Raw genomic sequence first — 22,028 nt, forward strand, 5'->3', positions numbered from 1 at the left:
CTGCACAAATTCGTCCCTTCCCTGGCATTCCTCCCTTCTTCTCCTTCACCTATTCCAACCTAGCAAGTACCTCCTCATCCTTCAAGATTCAACTCCCAAGTTCATCCTCTCAATGAAGTCTTCCTCAGTCACTTTCTTCTATGGCACTAGATGCTGTCTCATCAATGTTCCCACAGCAACTCACACCTCTGTGGAGCCTTGCCACATTGTATTATATTTATTCACATGTGCATGTTGTGTGTCCATCATTAGATTGTGAGCATTTTTTAAAGATTTATTTATTTGAGACAGAAAGAGAGTTGTGGGGAGAGGAGCAGAGGGAAAGAATCTCAAGCAGACTCCCTGATGAGCATGGAGCCTGTTGCGGGGCTCCATCTGATGACCCTGAGGTCATGACCTGAGCCGAAATCAAGAGTCAGACGCTTAACCGACTGAGCCACCCAGGTGCCCCAGATTGTGAGCATTTTGAAGCAGAGACTATGTTCTGTCATCTCTGCATCCCCCAAGCCAGCATAGTACAGGCACCTAATGAATGAATGGCCATGATGGTTCAAGGACAATACTGGCAGGAAAAGGGAAGGAAATTTGTTTTGCTGTGAGTGTTACTTTAAGCTTATTTCTCTTCTACTTCCTTTAGGTCTTCTCTCAAGTAAAACTATCACTTTCACTCTATCTATTCTTCCTCAATAGAGGCAGCTAGCTAATATAAATTATCCTGAGAACATATTTAGAAGATCATGCCCTAGTCAGCTGCAGGTAGGCAAGATTACAAAATTATCCAGAAGCTGAATATTTTAGTGGTGCTCCTAGTATTTCAGAGACAAGCCAAAAAGGGCAAATTTTCCAGGACTACTGGTCCAGAGAATACAAGAGGACAAACTCTTCCTTAGGACAAGTACTATAATAAAATAATAACTACCACTTCATGAACCCTAAGCTTCAAATTCATTTTCTCATTTATTGCCTCTCAACAACTTTATGAAGTAGATGGTGGTATGCTGGTAAATGTATTTTAAAAACTGGATTTCTGGCAAAAGAGAGAAGAGAGAGAGAGACCCTGATTTGCGCAAAATTGACAATTTCTGTGGGGTAAATACTCCCACCATGGCTGATTTCAAGCTGTCACTTGTGACGTCACTGAAGGCAGAGCTGGGGAAGAGATGTGTAGTAGAAGACCATGCAGATACAACAGACCAGAAATAATCTTAAGAGCATAGATCAGAGATCAGCAGACATTTCCAGAAAAGGGCCAGAAATTTAAGTATTTTAGGCTTGGTGGGCCATATGTTCTCTGTTGCAACTTCTCAACTCTGCTGTTTTAGCACTAAAGTGGCCATAGATAAGATGTAAATAAAGGTGTGTTGCTGTGTTCCAATACAACTTTATTGATAGACACTGAAATTTAAATTTCATATAATTTTCACATCATGAAATATTATTTTCTTGATTTTTTTCTAAGCCATTTAAAGAATAAATCCATTTTTAGCTTGTGGGCTATGCAAAAACAGGTGGTGGGCCAAATTTGGCCCATGAACTGTTGTTTACTGACTCTGGTCATAGATAATAGTAAAAAAATAGTAGGAAAATAATTAGGAAGTAATGAGTTTTAAGCATTTATTATGTTTGTTTTAATATATTTTATTTAATTCTAAGTCTACATAGTTTAATATTTAATAATGGCTATATTAATTACTGGCTTGCAAATTTCCTAAAAATTTAACAATTGACTCCAATGAGCTAGTATAAGCTGGTTCTGTCACAACACTAAAAGTAGGTATTATAATCCCTATTTTATAGTTGAGGAAACAGTTCAGGAAGTAGGTATTATAATGACTATTTTACAGTTGAGAAAACAGTTCAGGAAGGTTATTTTACTCCTGATTAAAGACAGTAAGTGAAGAAGCCAGGATTTAAAGCACATCTGCCTGGAGACACTAAGCCTTTGACCACTATCTGAGAGTTCTGAGGCTTCCAGGAGTGGGTTTCTGGAAGGCTGTGAACTTCCTGGATGACTGAGGTATGGTTTTCTATTCATGGTGACGTGGAAAAAATACACACAATGGATATGCACACTCTTTGCAAACTCGCCATTTCTTACCTCAGCAAGGGATGTGTACCAGTGAGCGAAATATGGCCAGACTAGAGATTTTCTTACACATCAGACTTTTGGAAAAGGGTCTTGGTTGGAAAAAAAGTTGCAATTAGTAGCGAAAAGTCAGGGTTAGGGATTATCTGTGGGTTTCATTTATCTGCCTTATCTCAATTTCTGGCCTACATTCTAAATTTGTTCCTCTTGTCCCCAAGAAAAGACGAAATGCATGATGATTCCAAACCTTTGACTTGTCCACCTCTGCCCTTAACCTCTGAAAATGGAAAGAATTAAAAACTAATAGAAAAAAAAAGATAAATGGTTTACAGCCATTTTGTTTCAAAATATTACCTCTGCCATCTTACTGGACACATCCAGGACTAAACACACCACTTTGTCGCCAGCCTGAATTAGGGAGAACACGGGAGGAGGTGGAAACTCAGTCCCATTCATGGGACAGCTATGATTAAAGTCAGCAGAGTCTGCGATTACATCCCATGCACTTCTGAGGCTGCACATTTGGTTCTGTAGGTTTGGAGCTTCTTGGTTGTGGGTACGTGCATTACAGAATTCAACCACCTAGAAAAGAACAAAGCCTATCAGAGAATAAAGGCACTCCTCCCATATTAGACATACTTCTCCTTCTCAAGCAACTGAAGGTAAAAGGGCATGGTAAGCTGAAACATGAGATATCAGAAGTGCTATATCAGTCCTTTATTACTTCAAGAATTACAGTGAGTTTACAAATGTACCTTCACACCCTTTGCTTGAAACATTGGCACCCTTGTGGTACTTGCGATCAGTCTAAATTACAGTCTGTTTGCACTTGGATAACAGAGAGCAGACTGTGTATATATATCTTAGTCTTAAGAAAACAAAACAATCTCCCACCTTTTTTAGTATGAAGTATGTTAAATAAACACTCTACAAGATGTGATCTCGGTCAGCCTATTCCTTGGAATTATATTTAATGACCCACCTTCCCCTTTATTTATTGATCAGTCAACATAAATCAATCTAGTTCAAATATTGATCTCTGTAAGAATAGGATAAGGAAAAAAAAACTTCAACCTACTTCCTGATCTTTTTCCCCATTTGGAAATAGAGATATAATTCATTTAATAATACTAAACATATGTCACCCTTTTTTAAGGTATGGTTTGCATTGCGAAGTAATAAGTTATCGCCTATTCCCAGTGGCTATATTCCGGTAGAGTAGATACTTCCTGCTAACAGAGCCATGGGAGCTTAGAGCTAGAAGAAACCTTTCCAGTCCCATCTCTAATTTCATAGAAGGGGAAGCTAAAGCTCCAGAAGTTTGATAATTGCTCAAGGACGTGGTTTTCTCAGTAGCATGGGGAGACGAGAATAGAACCCATTTTTGTTGTTGTTTTTTGATTGTTTTTAACTCTTTTCTCTCTTTCATGACTATGGTTAGAGGACGGTGAAATTTTTTTGACTGGATATTAATGATTAGGTCTTTCAAAGATTCACACACAATGTGGATGAAATACGTGGAATTAAGTTGGCTTCCAATATTAAAGCTATAAATTAAAAACATAATGGATCAGACAAGAAACGTGAAAAATCCCTTTAAAGTTACAGAATGACTTGTAGCCTTGACTAAACCAGACTGAAGAAAAAAAGTTACTTAAAGAAAAGAATGCGTCAATCTAAGGGACATTGGTCAGCCGTGGAAACAGAAAACTTCACAGAGGCACATGCCCATGTGCTCTCAGCACCGTGGAGGGGAGATGACACACAGACATGAGTTTCAGGTCTTTGTGAAAATGGATGGATAGATCAGGTCATGAAGGCTGATGCCAGTAAGCCTCTGCATCACCAGTCTCCCTCCTTTCTGATTCCATTCCCTCCAAGCAGGCTTCTGGTGAGAAGCACACACAATTTTCCTTCAGGGAAAAAACGAACTGGCTAAAGGATGCAAGTATTGGATCCCCATGACAGAGTACTATTTTTAAATAATAATGTAAAAAATGGTGTTCTAGATCCATACACTAGTCTCTTGCCAATGCAGAATACTGACAAGGTTAAGTTTCCGAACCTGCAAAGCTAAGGGTTAGTTGATTTCTCTTGGTAACACCTGGTTTTTCTTTTTTAATTTCTATACTATGCAAAACAAGGGAAAGAGAATTAGGAAACACAATTAAAGTAAGAGTGGTTTGCTACTTTTTTTGTGTGGAGATGCTGGGGAATGGTTTGCTACTTCAAATGAGAGAAATATAATCATGTGTTATATCACTCTTAGTAACTCAAAAACACTTCTCAATACCTCCAGATGAGCAGTTTATTTTGAATTTCCAGAGCTTCCTTGTTAAATCACCTTCCCTAGAAAGCAAATAATCACTTTTCTAAAGGAATTTTTTTTTTTTTTTTTGGTGATCATCTTTGGGGCCTCAGTGTTTTTTGTTTTATCTGTGAAATAAAAACTAGATGAACTCTAAGGTCCCCAAGCTCTAAAACATAGTGAATCTTAATTATCTTTTTGTTTAAATACTTCAAACATATCAGTCCATCTTGGGAAGAGATGGCATGTTGTAGGAGTTTGTCATCCCAAGGCCATACTTACAGAAGATAAGCTTTGCATGAACATTATTGATGCAGTTGCATTTTGGGTGCTATTGTATATAAACATACATCCTTCTTTGAAAAGTTTACTAATAATACAGTTTTCTTGAGGGCAAGGGCCTTTTTCACATACAAAAATGCCTGTGATGTCAGATGAACACCTAAAAACAAAGAGAAATTGGGTCTATTTCAGAAATACTTAGGTTTCTTCTTCATTGGCTCATATAATTATTTATTCTAAGGCTTATAGCTTGCTAGATACACATAAAACATCTTAAAAACTACTCTGTTAAGAAAGTTAATTAATTTAGAAATGCACTATATTTTAAAGCATTTGATCTGGATAAGGAATTCTCTATTGCCAAGGGTTTTACCAACTAAGCAGGGTCAAAGGAAAAGACACCAGGAAATCAACATGAACTTTTGGAGTCCCAAGGAGGAGCATTAGTGATAGTACCCTGAGTCACAGCTTCTTTGAGCTCATTGCCATTGGACATCAGAGCAGAAGAGAATGGAGATGTAATGATGATATTTAAACGGATTCTTTCCTAAATAAATAATCTCAAATACTACCAATGGGAGTGAAGAATAATACGACCTTTAGAAGAGAAATATCTTTAAAAAAAAAAAAGAAGAGAACTATCTTCCAATTGATGATCAATTGATAATTGGTCAATATCTACCAAAATTACAGCTGAGGGTACATTTTTGGCTCAGTAATTCCTGGAAACTATTCAATAGATATATAGATCTGCCTGCATACATGAGAAATGACATATGTGTAGCATTATGACCTACAGTATTATTGGCAATAACAAAAAATTGGTATCAACCCACTTGTCCAACAATAGGAAACTGGTTGAAAATGAGTGAGATGGTACATCCACACAGTGGGACACTAAGTAATTATTTTTAAGAAAAAAAGGATGAAGAAAAATATATATACACATTTATTTGGATTTGCCTGAAGAAATACTAAAAAAATAATCAAGAAACTAATAAAAATGGTTACCTAGAGGGAATGAGAGGGAACAGGGTAAAGACAATGGTGGGACCAAGATATCTTAGAGTATAACTTTTTATGTTGTTTTCATATTTAAACCACATAAATATTTACCAACTTTTAAAAAATGAAATAAGATTCAAAAGTTTAAAAATGCTGTGAATTGTGTAAGACTGTTGAATCACAGACCTGTACCTCTGAAACAAATAATACATTATATGTTTAAAAAAAGAGAAGATAGTAGGAAGGGAAAAATGAAGGGGGGGATATCGGAGGGGGAGATGAACCATGAGAGACGATGGACTCTGAGAAATAAACTGAGGGTTCTAGAGGGGAGGGGGGTGGGAGGATGGGTTAGCCTGGTGATGGGTATTAAAGAGGGCACGTTCTGCATGGAGCACTGGGTGTTATACGCAACCAATGAATCATGGAACACTACATCAAAAACTAATGATGTAATGTATGGTGATTAACATAACATAATAAGAAAAAGTTTAAAAATGAAAGGATCTCTTCCTTGTCAATTAGGTTTTAACTGCCATTATCAACTTCGTTTTACAGTAAAAAAAATAAATAAACAATGAATTTTAAACATGAGAAAAAGTACCAACCTTGTTACTTTAATTTGGTTTTGCCCATTTATGTAGAAAGGTTTCTCATCATTGTATTCATCGAACACACCCCAACGGAGATGGGCCCATTCATGGACAAATACTCTACCTGTGGAAAAGAGAGCTTTGGTTTTGTGTTCCTGAAATCTCAGCAGTGGGCTTTGCTAAAAGGTGAAGATATAGCATCACTTGACTATATATACTCACTACAAAGGGTTGAAATGTAATTCTCTCCCACTTTTCTCTTCCTCACCTTCCATTCCCATCTCCTGCTTTACCCTCTACCATCACTCTGAAAATATATTTAGTCCTGTAAATGCAGACCAGTGATTTACTTAGTGCATACCTATTTGAAACTAGTGATGAGCCCCGCATTCTCTCATTTCCCCAGTGAAGCTGCCTAACACATTTCTATTTAGCTTCTTACAGGCCTACCATTTCAGGATTGGGGGAAGGGAAAGCAGCTTATCTAAGTACAGTGAACTGAATGCTTATATCCACCCCCCCCAAACCAAATTCATATGCCTCATGTGATGGTATTAGGAAGTGATTAGGCCTTTGAGAAGTGATTAGGTCACAAAGGTGGAGCCCTCATGAATGGGATTAGTGTCCTTATAAGGAGACCCCAGAAAGCTCCCTCCTCTTCCCACCATGTAAGGACACAGAGAGGAGATGGTTGTCTATGTACCAGGAAGTGCGTACTAGACACCAAATCTGCCAGTGCCTCAATCTTGGACTTCCCAGCCTCCAGAACTGTGACAAATAAGTTTCTGTGGTGTATAAGGCACTCAGTCTGTGGTATTCTGTTATAGCAGCCCAAACAGACTAAGACATAAAAACAAGCAAATAAAGATTTCCTCTTCTTTAGTCTGTATTATCCAAGCATACCTACTTTTTTCTTGTAAGTAAGCCTCCTCTCTAGAGCAATGATTGAAACCCTGAGGCCAGAGAAGGATAAAGGAGTAAAAAAGATCATAAACCTCCTCTCCAGCTTGGATGGTCCATTCTCTTTTATTTTATCTCCGATTCTCTGTGTTTATATTTGTTTCCAACTCTTGGCTCATGGAAAACAAATCCTTTATATCTTTATCTCTTCTCTAAATTTTGCATTTCCTTCAGTGTTCTAATCAAAACTACTCCCCAGTAGAAGCTTTCGGGATTAACTCTCCTCTCAAAGTGCGTTTTTCCTTTTTTTCTGAATTCTTTTAAGTTCTGGGAACCAGGAAGTGTTTGCAGAGCAGACTGAGGCTGCAGCATGTTGTGCAAATTTTGTACCGTGGGACAAAGGAAGGGAGGGGAACTAAGCGGAAGGTATTAAGGAAAAGTTTGTGCCTACTCAGGGAATTTAGAAGTGCTGGTGAAGTCATCATCTATTTGTGCAGAGATTATCAGCACCTGTTAGTTACTGGGGAAAAGATGTTTGTTTTTTTTTAAAGTGTTTTATAAAGTGTGTTTTATACAGTGTGTTGCCCCAGTTCCCACCAGCCATACTGAAGATAACAGCATCTATTTAGATTTAAATGGGAGTAAAGTGAAAGCATCATTTGAAAGGCACTACTGTTAAAATCAGAAACAAAAAATTAAGCATGGGATAGTTAGCCCTGGACCTGTTGATCTGTTGTCTGAACAGTTTCTCCCTCAGATCTCATCCACTAAATGCCAGTCTCCAAACCTGTGACCCTGACTTCTCTCCAAAACTCCAGCCATCCACACCCACCCCAGGCTGAGCCTTTCCACCAGGACAATCCACTGCTTCCCTCAATCAACTTGCCTAGATCCAAACTTGTGGATTTCCCCCTGAAACTGTCCCTTCTACTTCCGACATAAACCGGGTTTATGTTCCTCAATGCTGCCGCACACCCCATCACCCTGGCCTCTCACTCTGTAGCAGGCAGACCTCTAAGTTCTCTTTTTTCCCCTCGGGAATATCTCCCATCACTTAGGGTTGTTAGGATTAAATAAGATAACGTTTGAAAAACAGCACAGCACCTGGCACATAGAAAATTCATTGTTCTTAATACTCTTTCCTGTCCTCACCTCGCTGCCCCTATTCTTATTCAAGTCTTACTGTCTCCCGCCTGGACTTCTAGTTATCCTCCTGATATTCACTTTCCCTCTCACTGATTTGAGGGAGCCAGATTATCATTATTATACAGCCAGATTCATCTTCTGAAACGCTTTTATGTTGGTTTCACTTCTGTGCTCATAAGCTTTCAGTTGGCGACTCGCTAACTTGGGCAGCCGAGTCTCCCCTGCAGCTACCCCCCCATGCATTTCAGCTTTTCTTCCACTACTTCACCCCTCACAGTCTCTCTGCACCATCAGTGTGCCTACTGCTCTCATCTCTCAAATATGCTCTGGATCCTTCTGCGGCCGCTGTTTATTCATACTCTTTGCCCTGTTCTCTCTCATCTTTCCATTTACCAACATGATATTAACCTTGGACAGCCTTTCCTTTGTGAGGCCCTGGCTGAGCACCCTTAGTGCAAAATGTTCTCTCGCTGAATTCTTGTAGCACTCACCGTCTGGGCCACCAAACTGGTGTCCAACTGTTTTTTGGCTCAGTTTTTCTCTTACCTTTCATGGGCACGTAGCCTATCTCTCCCCATCCATATGGTAAGTCCTGAGCAGGTTTCAGGTTCTTTGAGTTGCTTTTCAGCAGCAAGCACAGAATATTGTAAATAGTACTGCCTGATGTCTGTTTCTGGATTGGTCACACTTACCTCGTGGTCCATAGCCAGCTGTTAAGTCATCATTTACGAGAAAGTTAGATGTGAAATGAATGTATTTTCCCTCTTTTCCACACCCTCTGTATTGTAGTGTGTATGGGTCATCTCCATGGACCCCATACCAGTCAGTCACTATGACATTTGCCTAAATGAGAAGGAATGCTTTATAATACTCTGTATCCCAACTGTGATGTTGGTGACATAAACATATACATTTGTTAAAACACTTTGAACAGTACTCTTTACGATCTGTGCATTTTACTGTATGAGTTGTATTCCAATTTAATAACAGATTTTTTAAAAGTTATGTCTTGTAAATGGAGTTTAAAATGCATGCACACCTAAATATCAATAAAATTATTTGTCACTTTCAAAAACATCTATATTTTAAAAGCTTAGCAACTTTCCATGGAGTTTGATTATTTCCATGTGACCTTCCCATTTTCCAGATTAAAATTTTCTCAAAAGCCCATACTGTAAAATTCTGACATTATAAAACCCTATAAAATATAATGAAAATATTTGAGTAAATGTTAAGGGCAATGAATGTCATTCAGACTGTTCTGTAAAGTGAACAGCTTTTTGTAGGTTACTTCATCAGTACAGGACAATAAGATGTGTTTGCTTTAAGCCTTTTCCTTTCATTCCTGTTATCAATTAGATCAGCAAAACAATCATTAGAATGAAGTTATATTTCATCTTGTACCCTGACCATTTCAATTATTATTGCTAAAACACAGTAGTTTAAGTCCAAAACCAAAGAAAATATCTATTCAAATAACCATATAGAGAATACAATTTTATATACAACATTGTTTCTTTTATTTTTAGGAAGAAACATAACATGTTGTCTCAAGACTTGCCATTAGAAGTATGTTGTTAACTTTTTTTTAAACAAAGTTTATTTTAGAACTATAGATCTAATATCCTATAAATATACATCAACGATCACTATATGTACCATATGTGTACTGTTTTATGTGTGTGTGCATGCACACCCCCAAGTAGAGGAAGGTAATATTTTCAATTTTATTTTCCAGTATTTCTATAGTGTTTAATTTGTTTTTGCAATGAGCATGAATTATTTTTATAATAATTAAAATTAATTTTTAGAAAGATAAGAATTCAAGCCAGGGGTTTTGCAAAGCAGCACCTACAAAAGGGCTACAGATGTCATGCCCTTGGATAGTTTTCACATGGACAAAACCTCATTCCTGTGTCTGGAAATTTGTCCTGAAGCTAAAAGGAAGGAGTGCTCTGCTGGGGATGGAATACTCAGTGGCTGTTTGGGGTTCCATTCTATTATAGACCCTAGTAATACAGCTCTTACCTACTTTTTCTAACTCTCCGTCCCCTCCCCTGCTTCCTACCTGCATTTGACTGTGGGTTCACAGGGACAGGAACCACCTTGCTTGTCCATGCCTAGCATGGCCCCTGTAGATAATGATGATTCACTGTTTGCTTAATTGACATTTGAGGCTAAAGGAATCGGTATCCAACAGGTATATAAGCAGCACTCAATGATTATTCTTTCCTTTAATCTTTCAGTTCAGTAATATTCTCATTTTTATTTTAATTATTTATTTCTCACCCCTCCATTAGGATCAGGAGTATGACCTGGTTTTGATGCTAGTTGTCTCCAATACTTCTTTGTTTCATGGAAGGTCAAATTGATTAATACCATCTACATAGATAGCTAGAAACGGCATAGCTCGGTGCAAAGAGCAGGGGTTTGGGAAGCAATTAGACATGGATCGAAATTGTTGCTCTGTAATTTACTAACTGTTTGACTTGGGACAAAATCCTTACTTTATTTGAGCTTCTGTTTCCTAACTTATGGTAATAATTTGTGATAGCAACTAATTTTAAGGTGTGTGAGAACTAAACAATATATGTAGAATGCCTGGTGCTTAGTGGAAGCTTAAAAAAACACTGACTCTCTAGGGGTGCCGAGGTGGCTCAGCCCATTAAACATCTGACTCGATTTCGGCTCAGGTCATAATCTCAGGGTCTGAGATTGAATCCCCATGTGGAGACCCCAGTCTGCTCCTGCCCCTTCTGCTAGCTGCCCGGATTCTTGTTCACAGTAACTTCAAACAGTCATTTGACAAATGTACTTAACATTTGTTTATAGCATGCAGACATAATCAGGGATGCTTAACTATGATCTGCAGCTTATAAGAGTTCTTTGAAGGTTAAGTTCTTTTTTGGTTGGGAAAAAAAAGAAGCCACTCCTCCCCTCTCCCCCGCTTCTGCCTTCCTTCTTATCACCATACTCCTCAGAAACAGTGTCCTGGACTTGGGCTCATATGAAATTCTGCTAATTTACACTCTGGCGGGAGAAGTCAGTCATATTTTATAGCTTATGTTTCTGTCTGGACATGCATGTCTCCTGCCCCTGACAGGATGGGAAAAGAAGGTAGTCATAATTGGAATTGTTCCCTGCACAGCTCATACTTAGTAGGATAAAACCAGCTTTTGGTCCTTAAGCAAACATTTCAGAAAGGACCCTATAAGTTACAAAGGAAAGAGGCCTTCTGAGAGGCTCCTTGGGCAATGGCATTTTGTTTATTTTTTGTTCCATAATTTGTACTCATTTATTATATTTCCATGTATCTTGTGAATAACTATCTTCCCAATATTAGTTGTGTGTTAACATCAATGACTTGTTTTTGCTTAAGTTCTCACTTTTAAAGTTTGAACAGAGTGTATCTTGGTTGTTTTTTCCGGAGTTAAGCTCATTTAAGAAAATCCTGAATTCTTACCTTTTCATATAATTCTTGTTTTACTTTGCTGTAATTATTAGCTTTCCATGTGGCAGGTATTAAAATCTTTATATTTCTGAAAAACACTCTTCTCTTGGTAGCATTGAATAGGTAAAAAGAAGCTTCAGTTATCATTTCCTATAACCAAATAAAAGAAAAGCTTATCTTGGCACTAGTAAATCTTTTATGTTTTGGTTTTCTGATTATACTTGAGTAAGTAACAGTAAAGAATAGTGAAAATATTTTAAAGAAGCCCATTTCTTTTAGAGATGGCCTTAGACTTTGGGAAAACTTGGGAGCAAAATAAACCTCAAATGGTTAACTGGAAGAGATTTTAGGACACCAACAGTGAGTCTGGGCTTGCCTAAGTAATTTTTCCCAGTTTTGTGAAAAACTTTTAAGCTTTTACCAAACAAATCACTTTCATGTCACTCCTGTGGGCATGTTCAAGACCACACCTTATGATGATCCTGATTTCTCTAAAGCAATACTAACAGGAGGCTCTTAAGTAATGGAGCTATGATCCTCCTTCACCACATTAAGGTGAAAATAGTCGATTACTTTACAGAACATTCAGATGAAAAGAATTTTGCTCTTCAGCACTCCATTCAGACTCTCTTTCTGTCTGAGAATTCTCAGCCTCAGAATGGAATCCAACAGCTTGATTTTAATAAGCACAATCATGCTTATTCATCAGTCAAACATCTGGTCTTTGTTACCACAATGGGTTATTTTTTTAAGTTGCTACCCCCAAAACAGGCATATTAGGAAAACAAAAAAAGCTAAAAGTAGTAGTAACCAACAAGAACAAATCAGGAAGGGCTAGCTCAACACTCTGAGCCAAGACTGTGCATAATTAAGTGAACATACTGGCTTGGCCATAATTATAATTTTTGGTGCTTAAAAAAAATGCTGATCTCTTTACTATTCAAATACAGACTGAGCAAAATTGTTAGCTTTTTAAAGAAGGCTACAACCCTGGTCTAATGGGATAATGGTATCTATATCACATTTGTCACTTACCTTAATATTTGCAATGAGGTTCTGATCTTCGGATACCTGAGGGTTGATTGCAACGAGTAATCCATCGTACCCATTGTCTTGAAGCTGCACTCCGGTTCCCAGGAATAGGAATTCTGGAATTAGGGCCACCAGGAGGGTCACAAACTTCAGGCTGCCAAGGGGACCCACATTGTCCCTATGGGTCATGTTGTAGAGAAGCCACCAGTTCACTCACACTGGCCCTACTGGGTACATTGCACCAGGTTGTCAATGGGAGAGCTGATACTTTCTTCCTGAACTTGGAAGGTCTTAGACATTGTGGTGAAGGAGGTGCCTTTTTTTTTTTTTTTTTGCAAAACCTGGGTGGATCTCTCTGAGAGCTGCCTCTACATGTCCTTTTCCTCTAGGCAACACCACACTTGCCTGTTTTGTGGCTGAGCTTCCTTTTGAATCATGGTTGGGCAAGAAATTACTCCTTATTCAGTATATCTTCTCAGAAGGGAGAGGGAAATAAGACAAAAGGAGCTTGAAAGAAGGAGGCCAGGTGGATGGGCTAAAAATGAGAGAATCTGGATTGTTTAATCCCCTTTCAGCAGAAACACAGAAATCTGTCATGACTCTTCTCTCTCATCCTTGACAACCTCCTCCATCAGGCAGCACAGCAACTTTTCTACTGCACTCAAGTCATTTTTTGTTTGCTGTAAGATTCCCTTGTCTGCTTCTTTGGAATATTTGGAAATCCATCCTGCAGCCCTGTCCCTGGGGCCCTTGGGTCAGGTTGTCTGGGCAAGCTCTCAGCTGATGGTGGAGGGGAAGGTATCAGATGTCCCCCAAGAAGGGCCAAGTGACAGGAACTTAGATGCCTGGGCAGACCACAGAGGCCTTTCCCTCTGCCCTTGCTGCCCCTTCTCCCTGGACCAGGAGAAAGAATAAATTTCTCTTTCAGCAACTCTCTCCTGAGGGCAAGGCTGTGCCTCAGTCTACCTTCCATTTTTCAAGGACCAATCACAGGGTCTGGTACATAGTAGACATCACAAATATTTTTAAAAAATTTTTTTTATTGTTATGTTAATCACCATACATTACATCATTAGTTTTAGATGTAGTGTTCCATGATTTATTGTTTGCGTATAACACCCAGTGCTCCATGCAGTACGTGCCCTCTTTAATACCCATCACCAGGCTAACCCATCCTCCCAAACCCCTCCCCTCTAGAACCCTCAGTTTGTTTTTCAGAGTCCATCGTCTCTCATGGTTTGTCTCCCCTTCCAATTTCCCCCCCTTCATTCTTCCCTTCCTGCTATCTTCTTCTTCTTTTTTTTTTTCTTAACATATATTGCATTATTTGTTTCAGAGGTACAGATCTGAGATTCAACAGTCTTGCACAATTCACAGCGCTTACCAGAGCACATACCCTCCCCAGTGTCCATCACCCAGTCCCCCCATCCCTCCCACCCCACCCCCCACTCCAGCAACCCTCAGTTTCCTGAGATTAAGAATTCCTCATATCAGTGAGGTCATATGATACATGTCTTTCTCTGTTTGACTTATTTCGCTCAGCATAACACCCTCCAGTTCCATCCACGCCATTGCAAATGGCAAGATCTCATTCCTTTTGATGGCTGCATAATATTCCGTTGTGTATATACACCACATCTTCTTTATCCATTCATCTGTCGATGGACATCTTGGCAGCATCACAAATATTTGATGAGTGTTGAATAGCACCTGATAACTACCTAATGCTTTAGAGTTTACAAATAACCCCATTTAAATGTCAATTCTGTGATGCAGTCGTAACTCTTACTTCTATTTTTCAATGAAGACACCGAGTCTCAGAAAGATTGAAAATTAGCCAACAGGGAAGGAACTAACTCTTATTATGTGATGGGTTTTATCATGCTTATTTTATGCGTGACAAAACTAAGGCTCAGAAAATCTAAGTAACTTGTTCAAGGTTGTGCGAGCCTTGTCGTAGTGCTAGAATGGGACCCACTGGCTCCCTCCACTGTTTTTCACCATATCATATTGTCTCGCATTCTCAGGGAACTGGAAATAAAGTGAGCTTTATTATAAATATAGAGCTGCAACGTTGAGGGACAGTGATGGTATTTTTCTCTTGCTGTCCCTCTGCTTGGAACCTCTTCTCTGACTGCTTTTCACTTGCTTTTCCTTCAAATTCCAGTTCTGGCCTGGCAGCCTGAGCTGAGCTTCTTAACTAGGTCAAATCCCCTCTTTCATGCTTTCATAGCATCAGGTGCCTGTCCTTTGCAGCGTGATCATGGTTGTGGTGTCACATTCATTTTGTGTGATTGGTTTTCTGCTTCCTGTGAAGGGTATATGAGAGGAGGGACCCTACCCTGTCTGTTTTTATCACTGCCTCCTTAGCACCCAGCTCAGGAGACTCTCAATAAATTTTTGTTGAATGAATGAATGAGTAAATGAATGGAGTGGGGGGAAGGAAATAAAAGCTAGATTACAGAAGAGCCCTGGATTATAGTGTGAAAATGCTCCCCCCAACTTTATTTTTTTTTTAAGATTTTATTTATTATTTGAGAGAGAGAGAGTGAGCGAGAGAGAGAGCACAAGCAGGGGAAGCAGCAGAGGCAGAGGGAGAAGCAGGCTCCCCACTGAGCAAGGAGCCCAGACATGGGGCTCCATCCCAGGACCCCGGGATCACGACCTGAGCAGAAAGCAGACGCTTAACCGACTGAGCCACCCAGGCACCTTGCTCCCCCCAACTTTAAAAGTATCTCTTCTAGAAGGTATCTCTTCTGTTCTGAAGCAGTTTTCTTCTTGCTCCATCTTGTCAGAAGGCCCTGGGGTGTAGGTGCTCCCCCTGGGTGTGAGGAGAATGGAATGTCTCTGGTAACAACGCGGCTGCCACAGGTGACCACTCGACAGCTCAGAGGTCAGCTTAGCTGTCTTGTCTCTCTGGGCTGATTCCCAGCCGTGGAGGTCTCTCCCCCTCGCTCTCACTGTGCGACAGAGTGGAAGCCCAGAGGTGTGGTGATGCTGAAGGCTCTGCCTATAACTGTGATTCACTAAGCAGAACAATGAACTTCATTTTCAACTTTTCTTGGCAGTTTATTTTCTTATGCCAGTCCCTTGTGCTTTTCAGAAAGACATTGTTGACATCAGTAAAACCATATGCTCAAAAATGAAACCTGTAAGCCGTACTGAGAGTAGCTTTCCACCAACAATCAGAGAAGAGTTTCTTCTTGCCACCATGCACACTCGTGTGAGTTGTTCTCTGGCAGAGGGGCTGTTGAAGGCTGGCATCCAGCCCTCTCTCCACTTGCTCTTAACAATAGTTAAAAGGCACTGGGGAGGGTATGTGTTCTGGTAAGCGCTGTGAATTGTGCAAGACTGTTGAATCTCAGATCTGTACCTCTGAAACAAATAATGCAATATATGTTAAGAAAGAAAAAAAGAAGAAGAAGAATGTAGCAGGAAGGGAAGAATGAAGGGGGGGAAATCGGAGGGGGAGAAGAAACATGAGAGACGATGGACTCTGAAAAACAAACTGAGGGTTCTAGAGGGGAGGGGTTTGGGAGGATGGGTTAGCCTGGTGATGGGTATTGAGGAGGGCACGTTCTGCATGGAGCACTGGGTGTTATGCACAAACAATGAATCATGGAACACTATATCTAAAACTAATGATGTAATGTATGGGGATTAACATAACAATAAAAAAATTAAAAAAAAAACAAAACAAAACAAAAAACCAGTAGTTACAAGGGCTCCCGTAGCATGTGGAGTGGAATGTTAGCTAGGGACTGCGTGCAGCTTTAGAAAGAGCAGCTACATATGAACAATCTTGTCCAGTTTCACCAGAACAAGTGCACTCAGGTTTTGCTCCTCCTGGGCTGAGGGTCCAGATATGACCATTCTTGTCTACCGTTTTTTGCGTCCTTGGTTTTAGAATCCAATCCCTCAGGCTGGCCACTCGACTGGCATCCACTTTCATCATCTGCCCTGACAGGATTCTGGTCACTGACCCATTCTCTGACCATGTCTGGGGTGTCACAATCACTCCGAGAGCCTTCTCCCACTTCTGTTTTGCTCTCAGCAACCAAGCATGGGGCCAGGCCAGCTAATGATCTCTTCTTTCTGTCTTCTGCTCTGACCTGGCCGACCCTACAGGAGACAAAGGTAAAAAGCTCTTAAAACTGACTTGGCTAAGTGACTTAAAAGTCATTCCTGAGGGGAGTGTCCACTTCTGATAAAGTGTGACTTTGTCAACAACAACAAAAAAACCCCACAATTTATCCTTTCATTCAAAAAATATTCACTGCTCATGTCTATAGATTTTATGATATCTGAAAAATAAAATACACCCGAAGAGAAGAAAAATGGGAATACAATGTTCAGGCATTTATTTAAAGTTATAGAAATTCTAGGAATCTGCTCTGCTTTTATCTGCTTTCAAGAAATAAGAGTTATTCCATTTCAGTAACTGAAGAATCTAAAGCACATCTTTGTTCATTGTCTGAGTTTGCAGTTCTTCCTGGCCCCAGAAGGCCTCTCTGTTTTCATGGAGTCTGCCGGCAGAGACCCACAAAGTGAGTATCAGAGGAGTCAGGAGATCTGACATCATGAAGAGTCCAAGGAAGTTTTGAATTATTTCTTCTCAGGCTTTTGTTCGACTCCTTAGCAATCCCATTTAGAACAGGAAAGTTCACGATGCGGCAGGACTACAAAACTATGGGACCACTTTAGTTTCGCAACATTTATGAAATAAATCAAAATGGAAGTGAGACAAATTGTAAAGAGTAAAAATTTGAATGAAACACAGTTTTCCAAGGACTCGGATGGCACGTTTCATGCCTCCCTCATCCCATTTTCTTCAAACTTATATTCATTTTCAAAGCAAATGAGTGAAGTGGATGGTCCAGATAGAGTCCAGGAAGTTATTGGTGTTTTGTTGAGTCACCACCATATCAGAGCTTGAAGCTCTTACACTCCTAGTTGTTTTAATTCTCCCTATGCAGTCTTTCACCCCCCGACTTTTGCTATTAAGCCTCCTCCTCATCCTCACTGTGCCAAGAACTCTGCAGATGACTTCGTGCATGGGAAAAAAAAAAAACCCTCTAAAATTTGCCAAAATGAATGGAAAACAAGAACTACTTCTAATGATAACCTAATAAAGAACATGGGAGAAAGGGTATAGAATATTTCTCATTTGCAAAACAGGCATAAAATTGTGTCCTATAAGATACTTTTATATCTATTATGTACCAGATAGTATATAACATCATGTGGATGTAAGATATTATCATTATTATTATCATTATGTTCCAGGGAAGAACAAAAAGAGAAAGCAGACATGTAGTGGAAATTTTTTCAAGAGGTGAAAAATAACCAGGGAGATTCAGAGAACAATAAATGAAAGTAGAAGCACAAAGATTGCATAGTTCTTTCCTAGTCTCCCATTCTGTTTTCTCTCTGCTCTGATTCTGTCCATCTGTGAAGTTTTAAAGGCTCTGCCAGATTCCCTTGTTGCCCCCAATCCCAGCAAGGGGCAGCAGGTCTTTCAGTCTTCCTCTTCTTGTGCGGTTTCTAATACTCCATTTCACCCCGCAAGCCCTGCAAAGAACAGGAGCAACTCCAACCAGTTGAAAGACCTGGCATTTGGAGGATTAGGGCTCCCCCTTCTGTTCTCGGGGGTATCTGTTCTCAGGTATCTGGGGCTCTGAATCTCCAGACAAAACTCTCAGCAAACAGAACTGACCTGTGCAGACCTCCCTCCCAGAGCACACCAAAAGTTATTTAGAGTAGTACTTCTCAAACTTTAATGTACCTAAGAATCACCCATTCAAATTCAATTCCAACTCTGTAGGTCAAGGTGAGGCCAACATTCTGCATGTGTACCAAGCTCCCAGGTGATGCTGGGCTGCTGGTCCTTGGTCCACACTTGGAGTGGTCTCCCGGGGAATATCCAGGGATTTACTTTGGGATTTCGGCTCTTGAACGACAAAGAGACAGTCTATGTAGTATTTACAGATATTTTTTACCTTCTTATGGGAAAGGCCTCTGCTTTCCTCAGATCTCAGGAGAAAAGCATTGCATTAATTATGCATTTTTATGGGGACACGATTGTTTAAATATACTTTGTAAAGAAACAGCTACAGAGTTCAGAGTTAAAATTTAAAAACCAACAGCACAGGTATGTAGGTTTTAGATTCTTGAATGTCACAATCACCTTTCTATGATTAGAGCCCCTGCCTTAAATTTAATCTGTTTTCTTATTGATCATTATGTGAGCCATGGTAAGGTTATTTTAATGACCTCCAAAATGTAGCCTCAAACAAGTAATTGCCAAGGATGGACCTTATTTAAACAGGGGATCACTTCCTTAACTTTTATTTCTCTTTTTTAAATCAGTTATTCATTCAAAAATGAAATTGTATCAAATACACCTCAATAACGCTGTTAAAAACATAAAATCATGTTTCTACTAGATGCCCGGCACCATTCTAAGCACTGGATATGTGTGAACGAAATGGAGTTTACGTTCTGTCCTAATGGAGTTTATATTCGAGAAAAGGGAGAGAGACAGCAGGCAAACATAATGGGATATCTAGTGAAAGTGTTATAGAAAATAAGAAATCAGGTAAAGGGGAGGAAACAATAAAAGGGTGGAAATTGAGGTCTGTTATTTTGTATCAGGTGGTGGGGAAGACCTCAGAGGTAAGATTATCAGGAGTGGGGAAGTAAACATGCAAACATCTGAGAGAGAAATGGTTCAGGCAGAGAGAAGGGCAATTGGGAAGCCCCTGAGGCTGGGGCGTGCCTGAAGTGAGAGATGCCGTGGACAGGTCCCTGGGTGAGGGTCTGTGACGTGGAGGCCGTGTCCAGTGCACAGACCACATAGGCTGGCAGCTCATGGAAAAGACTGGAGTTTATCTGTGAAATGGGAAGTCAGTGGTGGATGTGGAAGAGTGACACTATCTGACTCTCAAATTTCCTTTCTGTGAGGAAGCCCAGGGTGGAAGCGGGGGCCAGGGAGGGGGTTATTGCTGAACACAGGTGAGGCAGTGGAGTGGACAGAGCTCAGGTAACACTCTTGGTTGTCTTCCGTTAGTTAGCCTTCCTTCAGCTTTCTGGCAGTTTCCTTTCTCCTCTCCATTGAAAATTTTCTGCTATTAAGGTGAAATAAAAACCCCTTCAGCTTGTAAGCTTATTAAGAGAGGACTCAAGGAAAATTTTGCCTGCCCAGAAATGCAGAGCATAATGCTGACTGACCGCAGAAGAAATAAAATGAGAAGCAGTGACATGAAAATAATCTGAGGTTATCTGTGGTCAAATGACATGAAAATACAGTCCAAGTTTATAACATAAGGCTGTGGTTCTTGATGCTTTGTCCACAGGTGCTCCATAAATGGTAGCTACCGTTATTATGAGTTTAGTTATATGTTGTTGTCAGCTGGGGCCCCCTTGTTCCTCAGAGACCTCCATACAGTTGGTTTTTATCGATGTCAGTTCTGTGACCTGTGGAAGACAAGTCCCCCTCCTAGATTTCTGCAACTACCTGCACACTTGTCTCCTTAAAATTCCCGTCTCCTAGTTCCACATGGGCGGCTCCCATGCTTTGTTGTATTGTTCTGAATACAGTGTTATGAGTTTTCCAAAGAAACATGTACGTATCTTGTTTGTGGGTAATTTAGACTTTATTGAAGAGTTCATAGGTGGAACTAGAGAAGGATTTATGTCACCGAAAAATAAAACAAAACATTTCCCAATCACTGAAAGCATCAGCCTTCTTGAAAGAATTTTCCACAAATGTGGAGCGTCCTTGGCCCCCCAGTTGCCTCAGTGTCTTTCTATCCCGAGGGATCTCTCCTTTCTCTCTTCTCCTTACTTTCAACAGTGAAAGCAACCAACTAACTACCACCAACAAAATCCCTGCCTGGCCCCATATACAGTGCCCTGCTCCCCAGAGTCTTCAACACCGCACAGAAACCGGGCAGCATGGGAGGATTAGAAGGGCTCCCCTTCAACCTCAGACAGTTATAAAGTGTTCTCCCCAGGAGGGATTCTGGCCAACAGGGGTTTTTAAAGACTCTTCTTAGTCACTCATCTTCCCAGTCACTTAGTCACTCATCTTCCCATGTCTCACTTCCCAGCTTCAAAAGCCACTTCAGCTCATTTCTGTTTCTTTCCCTCTAAATGGGAAGTTAAAATATTTATTCTTTTACCATTCTTTTTCTTGTGACCTGTCATTTCTATTCCCTAAAGTCGCTATTTTCCCTTTAATTCGCTGGGCATAGCTAAGGTCTCAGAGTTCTTCCCGTATCCCGCAATGCCTAGCACCCTGCTTTGATCCCAGTTTTCTTCAATAACCTGCATATTTGTATCCAGAGTTTTGGCTGTGGCTTGCGACACTCCCAATAAATGCTCTGCTTAAACTGAGACCATCTTTGATCTCCTTTCTTTTTCCTTATTACTCACCAATTCTTTTTGTCTCCCCCATTTGAGTACTTTCTCTCCTGTCTTTTTCTATTCTTCTCCAAAAAGAATGGGGAGCAACTTTTAAAAAGAGATTAGAACAGTATATGTCTTTTACTACATAGCTGTTTTTATTTTTTTCTCTATTAGAAAGTAATTTTTTTTGAGTAGGGTCTCTTTAGAGTCACATAACTAGGATGAAGGAAAAATCAATCAGTTCTTTAATATAATGCCATAATTGGTTACTAAAAATACAATCATCTTAAAAACTAAAAATGTACAATGGATGATACATTTTAGCTAAAGATCAGATGGCCATAGTATAAAAGTATGAAGAGTATTTTAAAAGCAATGGTTATAAGCAAGTGACAAATTTTTTTAAAAGAAATTTTTGGGAAGCATTTTATCTTTTTCAAAGAAGAATAAAAGAATGAATTTTTTAGTGTCATAATTTATCCTAAATGTCATTATATCATATACATGTTTTATCTCCATTTGGGTGAGTTATCATAATATAGATTATAGCAATGAGTCACACACCGTAAATTACTTACTGAGCAGGGGATAAAGCCAAAAGAGTAAAATTCCAGAGTCTAAGAATACAATTTTCTGCCACTTCTGTTTTCAATTATATAAATTTTATTGGCATTCACCTTTCATCTTGTATTATAATATTGTCTAAGCAGCGACTAAATGGTTAAGTTTTGGCTTTGACGTTAGACTAATGGGATTGACATCCTAGCTCTGCCTTTACCGGCTGTGTGGTCTTAGGTATGTTATTCATTATCTCCA

At 39.7% G+C, this 22,028-nt stretch overlaps 1 protein-coding gene across 1 annotated transcript in view; it reads right to left on the bottom strand.

Annotated features, from left to right (window-relative positions):
• The window catches only part of CLCA2 (chloride channel accessory 2), a 38,498-nt gene extending 25,506 nt beyond the window's left edge, over positions 1-12,992 (bottom strand). Inside the window, exons 1-6 of the mRNA XM_032393528.1 lie at positions 12,807-12,992; positions 11,784-11,921; positions 9,013-9,163; positions 6,290-6,398; positions 4,677-4,836; positions 2,441-2,668 (exon numbers count right to left, since the gene is read on the bottom strand). Of these exons, the coding sequence (XP_032249419.1) occupies positions 2,441-2,668; positions 4,677-4,836; positions 6,290-6,398; positions 9,013-9,163; positions 11,784-11,921; positions 12,807-12,992 (972 nt within the window). The remainder of the gene's footprint in view (positions 1-2,440; positions 2,669-4,676; positions 4,837-6,289; positions 6,399-9,012; positions 9,164-11,783; positions 11,922-12,806) is intronic.
• Positions 12,993-22,028: the final 9,036 nt, after the last annotated feature.

Source organism: Phoca vitulina, unplaced genomic scaffold, assembly GCF_004348235.1.
Source record: "Phoca vitulina isolate PV1807 unplaced genomic scaffold, GSC_HSeal_1.0 scaffold2, whole genome shotgun sequence".
Lineage (NCBI taxonomy): Eukaryota > Metazoa > Chordata > Mammalia > Carnivora > Phocidae > Phoca > Phoca vitulina.